This window comes from Elephas maximus, chromosome 3 (genome assembly GCF_024166365.1).
Source record: "Elephas maximus indicus isolate mEleMax1 chromosome 3, mEleMax1 primary haplotype, whole genome shotgun sequence".
Lineage (NCBI taxonomy): Eukaryota > Metazoa > Chordata > Mammalia > Proboscidea > Elephantidae > Elephas > Elephas maximus.
Genome location: NC_064821.1, coordinates 97312642 through 97331214, shown reverse-complemented (window position 1 = coordinate 97331214; position 18573 = coordinate 97312642). Strand labels below are relative to the sequence as shown.

The 18573-nt window shown below is 40.0% G+C and overlaps 2 protein-coding genes across 4 annotated transcripts in view; both read left to right on the top strand.

Annotated features, from left to right (window-relative positions):
* IFT25 (intraflagellar transport 25) overlaps positions 1-5554 on the top strand; it is a 99229-nt gene extending 93675 nt beyond the window's left edge. The window contains exon 6 of the mRNA XM_049879329.1: positions 4116-5554. Coding sequence (XP_049735286.1) covers positions 4116-4145 — 30 coding nt within the window. The 3' untranslated portion in view covers positions 4146-5554. The remainder of the gene's footprint in view (positions 1-4115) is intronic.
* Positions 5555-13851: 8297 nt separating this feature from the next.
* YIPF1 (Yip1 domain family member 1) overlaps positions 13852-18573 on the top strand; it is a 40795-nt gene continuing 36073 nt past the window's right edge. Inside the window, exons 1-3 of one of the 3 annotated variants that reach the window (XR_007516653.1) lie at positions 13852-14006; positions 14291-14362; positions 14751-14829. Coding sequence is in view for 2 of the 3 variants with exons in the window: in XM_049879309.1 (XP_049735266.1) it covers positions 14799-14829 (31 nt within the window). In the remaining variant the exon portion in view is untranslated. The remainder of the gene's footprint in view (positions 14007-14290; positions 14363-14750; positions 14830-18573) is intronic. The other 2 variants (XM_049879309.1, XM_049879310.1) reach the window with 2 other exon arrangements.

The window sequence follows — 18573 nt, the reverse complement described above, 5'->3', positions numbered from 1 at the left end:
TAGATACCATATCTGCATAAACACATTACACTTTTTTTTTTAAGTAAAAATGTGCTCATGCTATATAGAGAGCATTACCAGTACCAGCACCAGTTACCGTCTAGGCAATTCTGAATCATGGCGACCCCATGTGTTGCAGAGTAGAACTGCACTCCATAGGGTTTTCAAGGCTGTAAACGTTTAGAAGCAGATCACCAGGTTTTTCTTCTGAGGTGCCCCTGGGTGAGTTCGAAACACCAACCTTTCGGCTAGTAGTCAAACACTTAACTGTTTGTGCCACCCAGGGACTCCACAGAGTGTATTACACCTTGCTTTTTTCACTTAAAATATTTCATGGAGATATTTCTATGTCAATACACATAGATTTACATAATTTTTTAAATTATTTTTTTTTAGATTTACCTCATTTTTAAGATGTCCATGAGAATTTGAAATTGTGTTCTGCATTTTTCCCCTTTTGATCCGAATTTTTGTTTTTTAACTTTAGTTGATTCTACTAAATCACCTACAAAAAAAATGTATACTATTTACATTCCCAAGTTAGGTGTTGTTAACCCATTCTAAACAGAAGAATATTCAGGCTCAGAGAGGTAAAGCCTCTGGTTGAGGAACAAAGGACTAGAGGCCAAGCTCAATACACATTTTTCTCTTCCTCACTTGTGATAGAACTCCAAACACTGATTCTAGTGGTGTACGTACCACCCAAGAAAAAGTCACATTCCTCGGCCTCCTGTGGCCTTGTAATGTCAGCCAGTGCAACCCAAAGTCAGGCCTGTTTGTTACTAGCCTGCAATAAGTTAAGGAACTTGCACCAGAATGTAAATAAACTGCATCACTAAGTACACTGTTAAAGTCAACTGATTTTTTTTTTTTTTTTGTAGCAACCTTCCTCAGTGAAGGAAGGAATGTGCTGATTTACATCTGGCACATATTACTGTAATTCATTGCAGACCAGCACTTTGAGTACATTGGATATAAGCAGAAGTGTCCAGTAGAATCTCTGGGAAGGCTTCTTAGAGCCCTGGAACATCTGGGAGAGGCCTTCTTTATACTTCTTTTTCTGTCTTCAACTCATGTGATGCCTGGAGCTTCAGTAGCCATTTTGGATGTAAGGTGAACTTGGGAATGTAAGCCATGCCCTTGGATGGGGGAATAGAAAGACAGGTGCCTGTGATGCTGATACTTTGCAGAGCTACCATCTAGTCCTAAATGTCCAACTCCAGACTTTCTTTAAGTGAGAGTAAAGCAAATGGCCATCTTGTTCAAGCCACTGATATTTTGCATTCTTCTGTAATATGTTGCAGAATGTAATCCTACAGCAGTGTGAGCTGCCTATTTATGTTGGTATGTGAGATGATTTAGGTACTTCACACATTCACCTTTTTTTTTAAGTCCCACTTCCTCTCTATTACTTATTCAATTTAATAAATTTACCACTTCTTTTTCAACAAGAAAAAATGACCAGGGATGTAGACTAAAATGAAGTCATAATCAAAATAAGGAGTTCCTTGTAGGTAGTTAATTCTTTTTCTTTTTCTTATTTTTTTATTGTGGCAAAATATATATAACGTAAAATTTGCCATTGTAACTACTTTTAAGTGTACAATTCAAAGACATTAATTATATTCATAATGTTTTACAACGATCGCTACTATTTAGCTCCAAAGCTTTTTTTTTTTATCACCCCAGACAGAAACTCTGTACCCATTGTCAAAGGAGAAAACAGTACTCTGTTAAGGGTGAAAGAAAAGGAATTTTATTGAGGAACAATACAGCTTGAGCTGGGCAGTGCTAAGTAAAAATACAAAGCACTCTGCAGTTCAAAAGGAGAGAGGGGTCTGTATATATAGGAAATGTAGGAGGTTGATGATTGATTATAGATAAGATCAGCTTCAGCTGGAAGTCCTTTGAAATGTAAGGGTCAACTACTCAGCTATGAGGGACTGAGTTAGCACCTAGGTGAGCCGCACCAGCCAGTTTGGTTATATGTGATTGCAGTCATGAACACATTTTTCCCTGGAACAAATTTGTTTACATCTTGTCACATTCTTCCTATGAAAAAATGGATTACATCCTGACTTTTTGCTTCCTGAAAATCAATGTTGGCCCCATCATTCTTACATTTGGCACAAGAGCCTCCAGTTTGAAACTTTTTTATTTACATTTCCCCCTTTTGATCAAGCCTCCACCTGGAGGCACTGATCAACCGCAACGGAGTAGCCTTTCTTCTGCAAGGACTTTCTCTGTTTTTCTTGAGGAGCTTTGGTTAATAAAAATTTCCTTCACCTTCCTGAGCCTCATCTTTAGCATGAGTAGGTTTTATGGGGAACCTCTTAATGAACAAGGCCACATTCTAGGAACATTTCTCAGTCAGGACAGAATAATAGAGGTCAGTATGAAACTCATGCAGGGATGCAAAAGGGAGGTGATTAAACAACACGACTATTGGTGAAATCTTGTGAAACCAGCATGATTTTATGTGAAGGGTCACATGGTTTTGAAGCATCTCGTGGATAAAATGTGTTAAACTAAAGCAAAACAGCATTTTATAATTACAATAATAGAATGTAAAGATTCCAGAATAAAGTAGCATTTTTTTCTACCATCCACCCAAGACAAAAACCAATTACTTTTAATATCAGTTAAGGAAGGAACAGGATCATTAATGTGAGATACTACATGTTGCATATGATTAACATAAAATGTAATATTAGCATTATTGTCAGGAATATGGACATAGCAATCAGATTTTATTATGGCACAGGTACCTCCTTGGGCTGCAGTGAGAATATCAAGAGCCATTCTATTTTGGAGTAATATTTTCTTATCATTGCTATTTCAGTATTGGTCTCTTGAAGCCTATGTCATTTTGGGCAGTTTGTATACATTTGGTTAATATTTCTACATGTGCGATAACATCTTCAAATCCTATCTGCCATTAAACCATCAAACCAATGAAACATTGATCGAGACCATTGAGCTCTTAATATGGATACATTAGCTGGTAAAGGGAGTTCAGTTAAAATACTTCCTTGAGTCCAGCTCAGGTTCAGAATGCATCTTCCAGTCCAGCCTGGTGGGAGTCGAGGCAAAAGGTTGATTGCACAAAGCCAAAAGGTGCTGTTAGGGACTGTTATGGGCTGAATTGTGTCCCCCAAAGATATGTATCAACTTGGCTAGTCCATGATTCCCAGTATTGTGTGATGGTCCACCACTTTGTCATCTGTTGTGATTTTCCTATGTGTTCTAAATCCTACCTCTATGATGTTAATGAGGCAGGATTAGAGGAAGTTATGTTAATGATGTAGGACCCAATTTACAAGATGCAGGATTAGGTATCTTGAGTCAATCTCTTTTGAGATATAAAAGAGAGAAATGAGCAGAGAGACAGGGGGACCTCTTACCACCAAGAAAGCAGAACCGGGAGTGGTATGCGTCCTTTGGACCCAGGGTCCCTGCAGTCAGACGCTCTTAGACCAGGGGAATATTGATGACAAGGACCTTCCTGAGGAGCCGACAGGGAAAGAAATCCTTCCCCTGGAGCTGGCATCCTGAATTCGGACTTCTAGCCTACCAGACTGAGAGAATAAATTTCTCTTTGGTAAAGCCATCCACTTGTGGTATTTCTGTTATAGCAGCACTACATGACTAAGACAGGGCTACCCAATAAATACCTGAGTGTCATTGCTAGTTGGTGATATGCCAGTCAGTAGCTTGTAAGGTTATAACTTATGCACATTCAGATATTGGAAGCGATTCCATAGATCTAGTGATGGCTGGGTTATTTCATATGGGTGTGGTTAGATTGTTCCCAGGAAAGGGGAGTAATTTGACCTAGCCTCCCTGCTTGGGGAGTTAACAAGGTGAATCCCCGTCCCACAGTTGTTGATATGAACCTACAATATGAAGAGTGCTGTCTGTGGCTTTGGAAGATTCTTTAGCTAGCTCTTCTTGCACGACTTTATTTGGTAAAGTAAAAAGTTTGTTAAAATTAAAGGTTAAGTTATGACCTGGGTTTTGTTCAGCTCCAAAAAGAGGCCATTTATCAATAAAAAATCTAGTAAGAGTGATTTTCTGTAGTAATGAACTATTTCTCTGTTTTTCTTGTATCATAGGTCAAGAACAAACCAATCAGATCCTTGTAGTGGAGAGACTACCAGGGAAGGCCAGACTGACCTGAGGTTCAGAGGACACCACGGAGGCAACAATTAAACCTTTTCAAATGTTGAGCATAAGCAGCTATCCTAGCTAGGAAAATATTAGTAGAAGCATGACTGTAACAAAGAAAAAAAATCTAAAGAGGTGCATTTTCAAGCCTCGTCCAAGGTCTTGGGTCAGCCATCTACCTCAGATATCGTCTGCTTCTGGTCACAGGGGCGTTTACATGTAACCTTCAAGTCTCTGGTGGGTTGGCTAGTCCAAAGGAAAGTCTTAGCCTTTAACTGTGAAAAATGGATCCAAAGTTTTATTCCCTCTAATTTCACTGTATATGGATTGATGAGGAGGACTAAGTATAGTCCCTTCCAGTGACATTCTAATGAGTCTTTTATTTGGTGTCTCTTCCAATATACGTATTTTCCTGGGACAAAGTTAGGCAGACTTCAGAAGTCTAGTTTCTGTTAGCCAAAGGCTTCTCTAACCTGTGAAAGATATTTGTTAGAATATTGGATTAAAGACAGGCAATGCTTCAGTAATTCAGGTTGAACAATGTTCGGGTTGGTGCAGGCAACATAGGAAGGAACACAGGTTAAGTTTGTGAGATTCAAATGGTGTGCACCTCAGATTTAAAAGAACTAAGAGAAGGAATTTAGTCCAGGATAAATCTAAAGTTTCACAAAGCTTTTCTATTTGGGCTTTTATTATTCCAAATAATAAAGACTGAGGCTGATAGGGACAATGTAGCCTTTGATAAATGGGAAAAACTCCACACAGTTCTTGGGTGGGTGACTTGACCAGTGAAATGAGTTCCCTGATCACTACGAAGAGTTATTGTGCTCCCAGTATGATGTTTTCAAGAAGTTTTTTTGCTACAAACTCTGCAATAGCACTATGGTAGGGGAAGAATTCTACCCAATGTGAAAATTTGCAAATGATTATTAATACATATTTATAACCATTTGAGGGTAGAAGCTGAATAATAGTCTAGCTGCCATTCAAGCACAGGCCTGTAAAGATAAAGGGTATTGTCCACGTAGGACTTTAAGGTATTTTCTGGGATTATGGAAAAGGCAAACAGAGAAATGGTGGCAACATGTTCAGCAGCCTCAAAAAATTTTTCCCGCCCATATTTTGTAAGGTCTCTTTCATTTTATCTCATCCCATGTGAGAACCTTAAGGTTTGCATCATAGGAACATGCAGGAAATTGGCTAAGGCGGCTTTATTGTTAGACCCAGTCCACAATTTAGTGGGAAGATCTTGGTAGCAATCTGCCTTTTTCCATTCCTTAATTTCATCTGTTTGGGCTAATTGTTGGTGTTTTAAAATTTTTAATAAAGTTAATTCATGAAGGTTGGAGTTATTGGTAGACAAATTAGGGGAGTTCCTTTCTTTATTTTTCATACATGCAGGAATAATTTGAGAGACAGCTTGTTTGGCTTCCATATCAACAAGATTATGTCCTCTAATTTCTTCAGTTTGTGGTACTCTTTTTGGTTGGTGAACACTATTTTTATTACAGCGTTTTCAGAGGGAAGTAATAGAAGGTCTAGAAGATCCATTACTAAAACTTCATTTTTTATGACATTTTCATAAAAATCCTGTTTCTATAACTTGCCAAAATTGTATACAATTCCAAAATAATATCTACTGTCCACAAAATTTTAAACAGGTTTTTCTGAAACAATGCTACAAGCTCAAGTGAAGGCAATTAATCCAGCTTATCGGGCTGAAGTGGCTTCAGGGAAGGCCTGACTTTCAATGACTTCAGAAGAATTTGCAGCAGCATATTCAGCTTTATAGTGACGACTCGTAGGGTTAGGTTTTAAACAGGAATCATCCACAAACAAAACTAAATCAGGACTAGTTAAAGGGATCTCTTTTAAGTCTTTCTGAGGGGTTAAAATTGCCCAGTCAACCGAGACCTTCTGTTAGCCCAAGACAGGAACCATTCCTGAATCCAACTCTTCAGACAGGGATTGGACTGGACAATGGGATAGAAAATGATACTGGTGAAGAGTGAGCTTCTTGATCAAGTAGACACATGAAACTATGTTGGCATCTCCTGTCTGGAGGGAAGATGGGAGGGCGGAGGGGGTCAGAAGCTGGCTGAATGGACACGAAAAGAGAGAGTGGATGGAAGGAGTGTGCTGTATCATTAGGGGGAGAGCAATTAGGAGTATATAGCAAGGCATGTATAAATTTTTGTATGAGACTGACTTGATTTGTAAACTTTCACTTAAAGCACAGTAAAAATTTTTTTAAAAACTGCTCAGTCAAGTCTAGACAATCATGTGTAGCATAGTTGTTCTCATTAGTTGCAGGGAGAGGAGTAACTGGATTTAAACAGAGCATGGAATGTAGTCTAATATTAGATGCTGCCAGGAGGAGAACTTCATAGGAGATGAACCTGCAGAAAGACATTGTGTCAAGGCAGAGTTAAGTACGACAGATACAGCATGGGGCACACAGACATCTAAAAAGTTTTCCAGCACCACATTTGCTGTGGTTTCCACTAGTTTGGCAGTAGCAGCCACAACTCTAAAGCAGGGAGGGTATCCCCTGGCTACAGGGTCAAGCTATAGGCTATAATAATCTATAGATCTTTGTTGTCCTCCATGTTTTTGAGTTAATACATCTAAGCATTTCCAGACACTTCATGTATAAATAAGGAAAAATCTAGGTGGTAATGGGAAAACCTAGAGTGGATGTGTTCATTAAAGCCCGTTTTAATTGAACTATGGCCTCTTGTTCTTCTGGTGTAATTTGGAATGAATCTGGTTCAGAGGCTTTTAAATATTTGAACAAAGGTTGAGCCAACAAAGAAAAATTGAGAATCCAAATTCAACACTAGCCACAGTCCTAGAAATCCTCATAGCTGTTCCTTTGTTTTGGGTTTAGGAAAGACAAGAATAGCATCTTTCATTTAGGATCAATAGAAGTGACTTCTGCAGAAATTAGGTGGCCCAAATATTTAGCAGAAGGCTGAGATAATTGTAATTTTTGTTTGGAAACCTTATGTCCACCAGCATCCAGATGTTTTAATAAATCTACTCTGTAGTCAAGGTATACCTGCTGGGAAGTTGAGTAAACTCGCAAATCATTGATGTACTACAACAATGTGGATTTGTTTGTAAACTGTAAAAGCTGCAAATCTGCACGTGGAATTCGAGAAAAATAAGTAAATCCTTGGGGCATTACAGTCCAGGTTAATTGTTGATTTTCCCAGGTAAACGCAAACAAATATTGACTTTTAGAATGCACACAGGAATATTGAAAAAGGTGCTGCAAAGATCCACAACTGTAAAATGAGTAGCATCTGAAGGAACATTAACCCACATTGGAAAGTAATAAATGACGGCTAGGGACTACTGGGAATCTAGGAATAACAATATGGTTGATTGAATGCAAATCTTGAACAAATCTCTAGCCCCTAATACTTGGTTTTTTAACTGGAAGAACAGGAGTATTACAAAAGCTGGCACAAGGGACAATTAAACCTTTAGAAAGGAAGCTAGTCTTTCTTTTGCTTCTTGTTTGAGTGGATACTGGGGAATTTTGGGCAGAGGTCTAGGTACATCTATTTGAATTTTAATCAGCTGAGCTGACAAAACTCAACCTACATATGTGGATGTGGTGGTTCATAAGGTTTCAGGAACTAGGGGAAAGATGTCAGAAGGGAGAGGGCTAGGCTGAACTGAATTTTAGAGAGGTCTGACAAGCACTTGCATATAGCAAGTGGCTTCTTCTTCCTAAATATTGTCTAATTCATAGCCTGTCTCCATTGGCTTAGGGATATCATGCAGGGTCAATAATATTTCCCTTTTTCATTAAATTGTAAATGGACATGCCATTTGGATAAAAAAAAATCTCTTCCCAGTATATTGACAGGGGTATAAGAATGCAACAAAGAAAAGCTGTAAATCTTCACTAGGACCAAGAGATATCAGAACAGGTTGCGGATGAATCAATCTTTGTTCCTGACTGATGATGACCTTTTGAGGTTTTAGTACTTCGAGGTAGGGGCTTTTGTAAACAGCTGGGGTTAATAGCGACAGGGTGGTTCCAGTGTCAATTAAAATTGGCAAGGTTCTCCATTAATAAATAAAGTAGCCTCTCCTCATGGATTAAGAGCAACAACTGGAAAAGTACCTGTTTTGTCCCCGGAGCCTCTTCATTCTCAATCAGATTGTAGGATTTTTTTTAAAGGAGGGGCTATGTCAATCATTTGTTTATTTATTTATTTTTTTAACTTATAGCCCTCTTTTTTCCAATGGCCAGGTTTTTTACAATAGTGACAAACACCTGCCTTTGTGCCATTGGAAAGTTTAGCATTTTTCTTTTGACTGGGAGATTGTAATTGTTGCAAATGAAGGGCCATTAATTTATTAGCCTTGGAAACCCTTTTGGCTTCAAGCATCTGGGAAATTTTGTAAGCTAAGTTGATTAGCTCAACAATAGGAGCTGTCTCCCAGTCTAATTGATATCTCTTTACTAAGGCTGAGCTCTCAGGTTTAAAGCCAGGTATGAAAACAGCACTGAAAGCGCTGGAGGCACAAGGCACAAAGTGAAGACAGAGTGTTCAGAAAACTTCTGGTGTAGCTGAGTCTGATAATCATAAACACTTTCATCATTATTTTGTTTACAGGAGTGAGTTTTAGTCCAGTCAATCACTGGAAGGAAGACCTTTGGGATAACCTCTAGCAATTGTTTACTCATGGCACGAGAGTCTTCCAACAGCTTGGTGGCCATTTTATCAATCTTTAAGGCTAAACTGTCCTTGGGGCCTTTCCTTTCTGCCTGTTCTAGCTGTAGTTGGGCTTCCCCTGGATCAGTAATCATGTGAACAAGCTGATAGAAGTTGGGGAGCCCACGGTGATGGGCTTCAACAAGAATTTAAAATTCTTAGAAAATCTATAGGGGTCCGCATGGAGTTCAGGAAAATCTTTCACGATGCTACAGAATTCTGAGCATGTTCACAGGGCAAAAGTGATATGAGGGGAATCTTTGGCATCACTGCTGAGACAAATTTTAAAGAGCATTTTGAGTAAGGGTTTATGTTATGAATCAAATTGTGTCCCCCCAAAATGCGTATCAACTTGTCTAGGCCATGATTCCCAGTATTGTGTGGGTTGTCCACCATTTTCTGATCTGATGTGATTATCTTATGTGTTATAAATCCTAACCTTTATGATATTAATGAGGCAGGATTAGAGACAGTTATGTTAATGAGGTAGGATTCAATCTAAAGGATTAGGTTTTATCTTGAGTCAATCCCTTTTGAGATATAAAAGAGAGAATTGAGGAGAGAGAAGAGGGACCTCATTACCAACAAGCAAGGAGAGCCAGGAGCATAGTGTGTCCTTTGGATCCAGGGTCCCTGTGGTGAGAAGCTTCCAGACCAGGAGAAGATTGATGACAAGGACCTTTTCCCCCAGAACCAACAGAGAGAGAAAGTCTTCCCCTAGAGCTGGCACTCTGATATCGAACTTCTAGCCTCCTAAACTGTGAGATAGTAATTTCCTGTTTGCCAAAACCATCCACTTGTGATATTTCTGTTATAGCAGCACTGGATAACTAGAACAGTTTATTTGCTGGTTTTATAGGGGAAACGGGAAGTTCAGATAAAATGTTATCAGAGGAGTAGGAAGACAAAGAAGGGTATAAAGTGGTAGCAGCTGGCAGGAGAAGAGAAGAGGTAGGAGCTGAAATTTGATATTGTAATTCTTTATTCTGCTAAGTTAATTTGGAGACAATGTCCTATAGGGAAGCAATTTTACTGTCTTGATGTCTTTTAAAGACCTCAATATACCAACCAAATTAGGCATCCCACTGGAACAGTTAATCTGGGGGCCTCGGTTCTCTAACTTACTGCCCAGAAAAGTTAATTTAGAGAGATCAAAAGAACTCCAAAGTGGCCACTGATTTTTCAAACTGCCTTGAGTGGTGTTAAACCAGACAGGCATGAACATGCATGATAAGGAACCATAATGCTTGTTCATGTACTGATCAGAAGTCCCATAAGTTGGCTTCAAGTCTCCTTTAAACACAGCATTCCCCATTTTATAATGACAGAAATAACAAACTTTTACTTGCAAGAACCAAACAAATCCAAAATAAAACTCAAAGAGCTATCACCACAATGGAGTGGAGCTTGAAACTGAGAAGTTTTTTACCTTAAATGATTGTTGAGAATTGGCAGAAATAACCCAAAATGGCTCAGCAGGTACCATCCTCATGTCCAATGCCCCAGGGAATCATCAAAGATAATGCACCTTCAAAATCCTGTTCCTGACACCAGAAATGTCAAAGAAGAAAATCTCATACTCTTTTGGAGTGAAAGAAAAGGAGTTTTATTGAGGAATAATAGCTTGAGCTGGGCAGTGCTAAGTAAAATACAAAGCACTTGCAGTTCAAGTGGAGAGAAGGATCTATATACATAGAGAACGAAGGAAAGATGGAGGGTTAATGGTTTGATTATAGATAAGGTCAGCTTCAGCTTGAAGTCCTTTAGAATGTAAAATTCAGCCACTTGGCTAGGAGGGAGTGAGTTACCACCTACATGAGTGGCACCAGCCAGTTCGGTTATACGTGATTACAGCCATGAACACATTTTTCCCTGGAAAAAATTGTTTACATCTTGACACATTCTTCCCACAAACAAATGGTCTACATCCTAACGTTTTCATTCCTGAGAATGTACGTTGGCCCCGTCATTCTTACATATGACATGAGTGCCTCCTGTTTGAAACTTTTCCGCTTATACCACTAAGCATTAACTCCCCATTTTCCCTTCCCTCCTGCCCATAGTAACTACTAATCTACTCTCTGTCTCTATGCATTTTCCTATTCTAGACATTTCATATAAGTGGGATCATGCAATATTTGTCCTTTTGTGTCTGATTTATTTCATTCAGCATAATGTCTTTAATGTTCATCCATGTCATAACATGTATCAGGATTTCATTTCTATTTATGGCTGAATAATACTCCTTTGGTATGTATGTACCACATCTTGTTTATCCATTCATCTGTTGATGGACACTTGGGCTTTTCCACCTTTTGGCTGTTGTGAATAATGCTGCAGTGAACATTGGTATATAAGTATTTGTTTGATTCTCTGCTTACAATTCTCTTGCCACATACATAGGAATGAAATTGCTGGATCATATGGTAATTCTGTGTTTAACTTTTTAAGGAATTGCCAAACCACACATTAACTTTTGTATTATAATTTTTAAGTTTTGTATTTATTTCAATTTATAATAATAAAAAAAAAACAACACATAAGAGCAGAGCCAAACTATGATTTTATAGATATGATCACTTAGGATAAGACCACAGTAGACAGGATAATAGTAAGCCATGTATGCAGAAAGAGGAACACAGCAGGCCTGAGACTGTGTTTTTTGAAAGGCTTGCTTGTAATGTTGACCTTTGGCTGGTGTCTGGGAACTTGGATTTCAGCAGGGTGCCCACCACCTTAACTGATAAGAGGGGCTTACTGCTCCTAAACTTTTTGCAGGTATGTACTAGGCAAAGGATGCAAGACCAGAATGGATGTTAGAAGAGCCTCTGAAACTTGCTCTTAAATGCTGAGTAGCTAAATCAAACAGAAGAAATGGTGAAGTAAAAGAACTGAAGAGAAGACTTCAAAGGATGGTTCAAGAAGACAAAGTAAAGTATTGAAATGTGCAAAGATCTGGAGATAGAAAATCAAAAGAGAAGAACACGCTCAGCATTTTTCAAGCTGAAAGAACTGAGGAAAAAATTCAAGCCTTAAGTTGCAACATTGAAGTATTCTGTGGGCAAAATACTGAATGATGCAGGAAGCATCAAAAAAGTCACTGTACCAAAATGAATTGGTCAACATTCAACCATTTCAGGTTGTAGCATATGGTCAAGAACCGATGGTACTGAAGGAAGATGTTCCAGCTTCACTGAAGATACTGGTGAAGGACAAGGCTCCAGGAATTGACAGAATACCAATTAAGATATTTCAACAAACGGATGCAGCACTGGAAGTGTTCACTCGTCATCTATGCCAAGAAATTTGGAAGACAGCTACCTGGCCAACTGGAAGAGATCCATATTTATGCTTATTCCAAAGACAAGGTGATCCAACAGAATGTGGAAATTATTGAACAATATCAGTATCACACACAAGTAAAATTTTGCTGAAGATCTCTCAAGAGGAGTTGCAGCAGTACATCAACAAGGAACTGCCAGAATTTCAAGCCACATTCAGAAAAGGACGTGGGACCAGGGATATCATTGCTGATGTCGGAAGGATCCTGGCTAAAAGCAGAGAATACCAGAAAGATGTTTACCTGTGTTTTATGGATTATGTGAAGGCATTCAACTGTGTGGATCATAACAAATTATGGATAACATTGCGAAGAATGGGAATTTCAAAACACTTAATTGTGCTCGTGAGGAACGTGTACATAGACCAAGAGGCAATTGTTCAAACAGAACATGGGAGTGCTTTGTGGCTTAAAGTCAGAAAACGTGTGTGTTAGGCTCGTATTCTTTCACCATACTTATTCAGTCTGTATGCTGAGCAAATAATTTGATAAGCTAGACTGTATGAGGAAGCACTAGGCATCAGGATTGGAGGAAGACTCATTAACAACCTGCGTTATGCAGATGACACAACCTTGCTTGCTGAAAGTGAAGAGGACTTGAAGCACTTACTAATGAAGATCAAAGACCACAGGCTTCAGTATAGATTACACCTCAACATAAAGAAAACAAAAACCCTCACAACTGGACCAATAAGCAACATCATGATAAGATTGAAGTTGTCAAAGTGACAACAGCAACTGAAAAGATTAGATAGAAACCTTAGGGGGCAGTGAGTGTATGTTAACAGGGGAGGAACAACTCAAATAAGGAGGGTGAGGATGGTTGCACAACTTGAAGAATGTAATTAATGTCACTGAAATTGTACATGTAGAAACGGTTGAACTGGTGTATTTTTGCTGTGTATATTCTCAACAACAACAAAATTAAATTACAAAAACAAAAGAGAAAAGCCTGGAGGGTTGTACTGGTGTTAACCAGGTAAAAAACAGAAGGTATGGGCAAAACGTTTCTCATCAGGTGTACTCAGTGAAACGCCACTCTTGTTTATTGGGTGTCTTTTCTATTCGAAATGGCGGTCAGGTGCCCTGGGGAGGTACGTTGTGTCTATCCCTAAGGCGAACGCTCCCAGGACTGACATGAACTTAAGTGCTGGGCCTGTTCTGACTCCTGAGGGTGCTCAGACGAACGGACGTTATCCTGCCCTCAATCATCCATTCACAAACTCGGGAAGTAATTGACTCATTCGCTCCCTCACTGGTTAAATAAATTTTTACGGCCAAAAAGGTGGTGGTGACACTGGTGGCTTTTTTGTTTGTTTTGTTTTCACATTCGTCTTTAACTACGCTATTTATAAATTTCCATAAGAGGTATAAACAAACGATAAGAAAACCCAGCACTTTTGGAAAGAATTCTGCGCGCCAACCGGAGCGAAGCCTACAGAGCTGGACCCTCTTGAGAGACCTGCCTCTCCGCCTAAGCTGCTCCTGTCTCTTTAAGAACATGCACTTCCCCCCGGGAGAGGCGAAGGAGCGAGCGGGCTCTGAAGGCCTCTGCTCTCTGAAGCTCCCGAAGCTTCTGCTCTGGGTGCTACTGCCTCTTTAAGGGGGCGTGGCTCTGTCCGGAGGAGGTGGAGAAGCTCCGCTCCCCGGATCTCCGGGTTCCGGCAACTTGGTGGCACCGGAACTGGCGCCGAGCAACCGAGGCCCTAACCTTTCCCGGACCCACAGGACGCTGAGCCCCGCATGACGCTGAGCCCCGCAAGGTAAGGCGGCCGGGCCTGCGGGGCCGGCCTGGTACAGAGAGGACGCGGGAACACCTGGGCCGGGCAGCTGTGGCCCAGCTCGTCTCCCTAAACTATTGCCTTGGCTTCCGGGGGAGCTTTTTCCCAGACCTACCTGGGTTCGTGGTGCCCTAGGCTGCGTGGTCCCCAACACTTAACAGCGCAGACTAATTGCTTAGCTCTTCGCTCAGCGCCTTACATGCACTGTCTCATTTAATAGTCCCAACAGCCGTGTTAGTAGGTACCATTATGAACCCATTTTACAGATGAGAAAACTGAGGCCCCGAGGAGCCCACAGTCACGCAGCGAGAAGCAGCAGAATCGGGAGTCAAACCCAGGTCTGTCTGACCCCAGAGCCTGTGCCCTTAACCACTGGCTAGGCTGAACTGCCTTTGCTCTTTACTGTCGCTTTAGTCACCTTCTCCCAACTTCAGCCTTCCCATTCTTATTCTCCCGTCTCCTGACTGCATTTAGCCCCTGGTTTCTAAACACTCAGGCTGTGAGATTGGATAAAACTTTTAGCTGCCAGGGTTCCTTTTTTTTTTCTTTCTTTTCTAGAGTAGTTTTAATGATATCTGACGCTAAGTGATTGTTTATGTAAACCTGTCAAACCCCACTGAAAAAGGAGGCAAGGGAAAGCAGTACGTTTTCTAAAGGTGAAATTAGATTTGTTTGCGGGTATTTTATCTTGTTATTATGTTAAGCTTATCTATTTTTTCTTTTTAGTTCCTACAAAGTTTCTTCTTAATAATTGGTCGAAGACCCACTGGCTAAATGGCAGCTGTAGATGACTTGCAGTTTGAAGGTACATCAGTTGCGTGCTCACCTTTATGTTTATGATTCCTATTTCGACAATCATAGCAACAGATTTTCATTGCTATACTGGCTCATACAGTAAAGAAAATTATTTCAAAAATCTTGCTAAAAGAATGTTGGCCATGCTCAAGTTTTTTCTGTGCATGCCAGCTTTTCTTTTTTCAGGTTGGTGGTAGGTATGATCATAAATTTAGTACAGTGATTACATTACCATTCTTGCTTTAGTTCAAAATTTATTAAGCATCTACTCTGCCCTTGAAATTGTACTAAATACTGGAGATAAAAAGATAAAGGAGAAGCTTATATATTGGTGGAGTAGATTAAAGTGTAAACAGATAAACCAAACCAAACCTGTTGCGCTTGAGTCTATTCAGATTCATAGCAACCCTATAGGACATAGTAGAACTGCCCCATAGGATTTCCAAGGCTGTAAATCTTTACAGGAGCAGACTCAGACTGTCCCATCTTTCTCCTGGGGAGTGGCTGGTTGGCTTGAACCATCGATCTTTCCTTAGTAGCCAACCGCTTAACCACTGCACCACCAGGGCTCCTTGTAAAGAAGTAGTTACAATAAAATATGATTGGGTCATTCTTTCATTGAGTCAACAAGAATCTCATGAATATGACCATGAACCAGGCAATTGTTTTAGTTTTCAGGGATAGAAGAGAGAACAAAACAGTTTCTGCTCTTACGAAGCTCTTAGTCTAGAGAGGGAGACATTCATTTGTTCAGTGATCATTCAGATATAGATCTACAGACTATGAAAGTGCTGGAGGAAGAGTTCAGGGGGATGTTAGAACTTATAACCCAGAACCTGACCTGGGCCAGGGATTGAGAAATGCTTATTTATCTTAAATAAAGATTTACATTTGTTGTTGTTGAGTTGGCTCCCACTTATGGGCAGCCCCATGTACAACAGAACAAAAAGTTGCCTGGTCCTGCTTCATCTTCAAGATCGTTTGTGTGCCTGACTCCACTGTCATGACCACTGTGTATTTTGAGTGCTTTCCAACCTAGGGGCACATATTCCAACACTAGATCAGACAATACTCTGTTGTGATCCATGGGTTTTCGTTGGCTAATTTTTAGAAGCAGATTGGCAGGCCTTTCTTCCTACTCTGTCTAGTCTGGAAGCTCCACTGAAACCTTTCCATCATGGGTGACCCTGCTGGTATTTGAAATACCAGTGGTATAGCTTCACGCATCATAGCAACACGCAGGCCGCCACAGGACAACAAAATGACAGGTGATGGAAACGTTTACACAGAACTTAGTGTATGTCGGGTACTGTGCTTTTTTTTTTTTTTTAAATTTTTTAAATTTTTGTTGTGCTTTAAGTGAAAGTTTACAAACCAAGTCAGTCTCTCATATAAAAACTTACATACACCTTGCTGTGTATTTCTAGTTTCTCTCCCTCTAATGAGAGTACATTCCTTCCCTCCACTCTCTATTTTTGTGTCCGTTCAGCCAGCTTCTGACCCCCTGCCCTCTTATCTCCTTTCCAGACAGGAGCTGCCCACATAGTCTCATGTGTCTACTTGATCCAAGAAGCTTACTCTTTACTAGTATCATTTTCTGTGCCATAGTCCAGTCCAATCCCTGTCTGAAGAGTTGGCTTTGGGAATGGTTCCTGTCTTGGGCTAACAGAAGGTCTGGGGACCATGACCTCCGGGGTCCTTCTAGTCTCAAACTAATAAGTCTGGTCTTTTTATGAGAATTTGAGGTCTGCATCCCACTGCTGTCCTGGTCCCTCAGGGGTTCTCTGTCGTGTTCCCTATCAGGGCAGTCATCTGTTATAGCCGGGCACTGTCTAGTTCTTCTGGTCTCAGGCTGATGTAGTCTCTAGTTTATGTGGCCCTTTCTGCCTGTTGGGTTCATAATATCCTTGTGACTTTGGTGTTCTTCATTCTCCTTTGCTCCAGGTGAGTTGAGACCAATCAATGCATTTTGAATGGCTGCTTGCTAGTGTTTAAGACTCCAGACACCACTCTCCAAAGTGGAATGCAGAATGTTTTCTTAATAGATTTTATTACGCCAATTGACCTAGATGTCCCCTGAAACCATGGTCCCCAAACCCACGCCCCTGCTACACTGGCCTTCAAAGTGTTCAGTTTATTCAGGGAACTTCTTTGCTTTTGGTTTAGTCCAGTTGTGCTGACCTCTCCTGTATTGTGTGTTGTCTTTCCTTTCACCTAAAATAGTTCGTATCTACTGTCGAATTAGTGAAAACCCATCTTCCTCCCTCCCTCTCCCCTCTTGTAACCATCAAAGAATATTTTCTTCTCTGTTTAAACCACTTTTCGAGTTCTTATAATAGTGGTCTCATACAATATTTGTCCTTTTGCAACTGACTAGTTTCACTCAGCATAATGCCTTCTAGATTCTTCCATGTTATGAAATGTTTCACAGATTCATCATTTTTCTTTATCTATGTGTAGTATTCCATTGTGTGAATATACCATAATTTATCCATTCATCCGTTGATGGGCACCTTGGTTGCTTCCATCTTTTTGCTATTGTAAACAGTGCTGCAGTGAACATGGGCGTGCATATATCTGTTCGTGTAAAGGCTCTTATTTCTCTAGGATATATTCTAAGGAGTGGGATTGCTGGATTGTATGGGAGTTCTATTTCTAGCTTTTTAAGGAAAAGCCAAATGGATTTCCAAAGTGGTTGTACCATTTTACATTCCCACCAGCAGTGTCTAAGTGTTCCAGTCTCTCCAACATTTATTATTTTGTGTTTTTTGGATTAATGCCAGCCTTGTTGGAGTGAGATAGAATCTCATTGTAGTTTTGATTTGCATTTCTCTAATGGCTAATGATTGTGAGCCTTTCCTCATGTATCTGTTAGCTACCTGAATGTCTTCTTTAGTGAAGTGCCTGTTCATATCTTTTGCCCATTTTTTAAATGGGCTATTTGTCTTTTTGTAGTTGAGTTTTTGCAGTATCACGTAGACTTTAGAAATCAGACACTGGTCGGAAATGTCATAGCTAAAAAATTTTTCCTAGTTTGTAGGTAATCTTTTTACTCTTTTGGTGAAGTCTTTGGATAAGCATAGGTGTTTGATTTTTAGGAGCTCTCAGTTAATCTAGTTTCTCTTCTGCATTGTTAGTAATGTTTTGTATACTGTTTATGCCATGTGTTAGGGCTCCTAGCATTGTCCCTATTTTTTTTTCCATGATCTTTATCATTTTATATTTTATATTTAGGTCTTTGATCCATTTTGAGTTTGTTTTTGTGCATGGTGTGAGCTTTGGGTCTTGTTTCATTCTTTTGCAGATGGTTATTCAGTTATGCCAGCACCATTTGTTAAAGAGACTGTCTTTTCCCCATTTAACAGACTTTGGGCCCTTGTCAAATATCAGCTGCTCATATGTGGATGGATTTATGTCTGGATTCTCAGTTCTGTTCCAGTGGTCTATGTGTCTGTTGTTGTACCAGGACCAGGCTGCTACTGTGCTTTTTAAGTATTAACTCATTTAATCCTCAGAGCAACTTTATGAAGTAGGTACTTTATTATCCTTGTTACCAACGAGGAAACTGGGACACAGAAAAATTAAGTAATTTTCCTAAAAGTCACTTTTAGTAAGTGGTAAAGCCAGGATTTAAACCCAGGCAGACCAGTTCCTCAGCCTGTGCTGCCCCTCTACTATCTGGAGATAGGAAGTGTAAAGAGAAATCATTGGTAAATGCTGTCAGCTCCATCTTCAAAACACACCTAGTATCTGA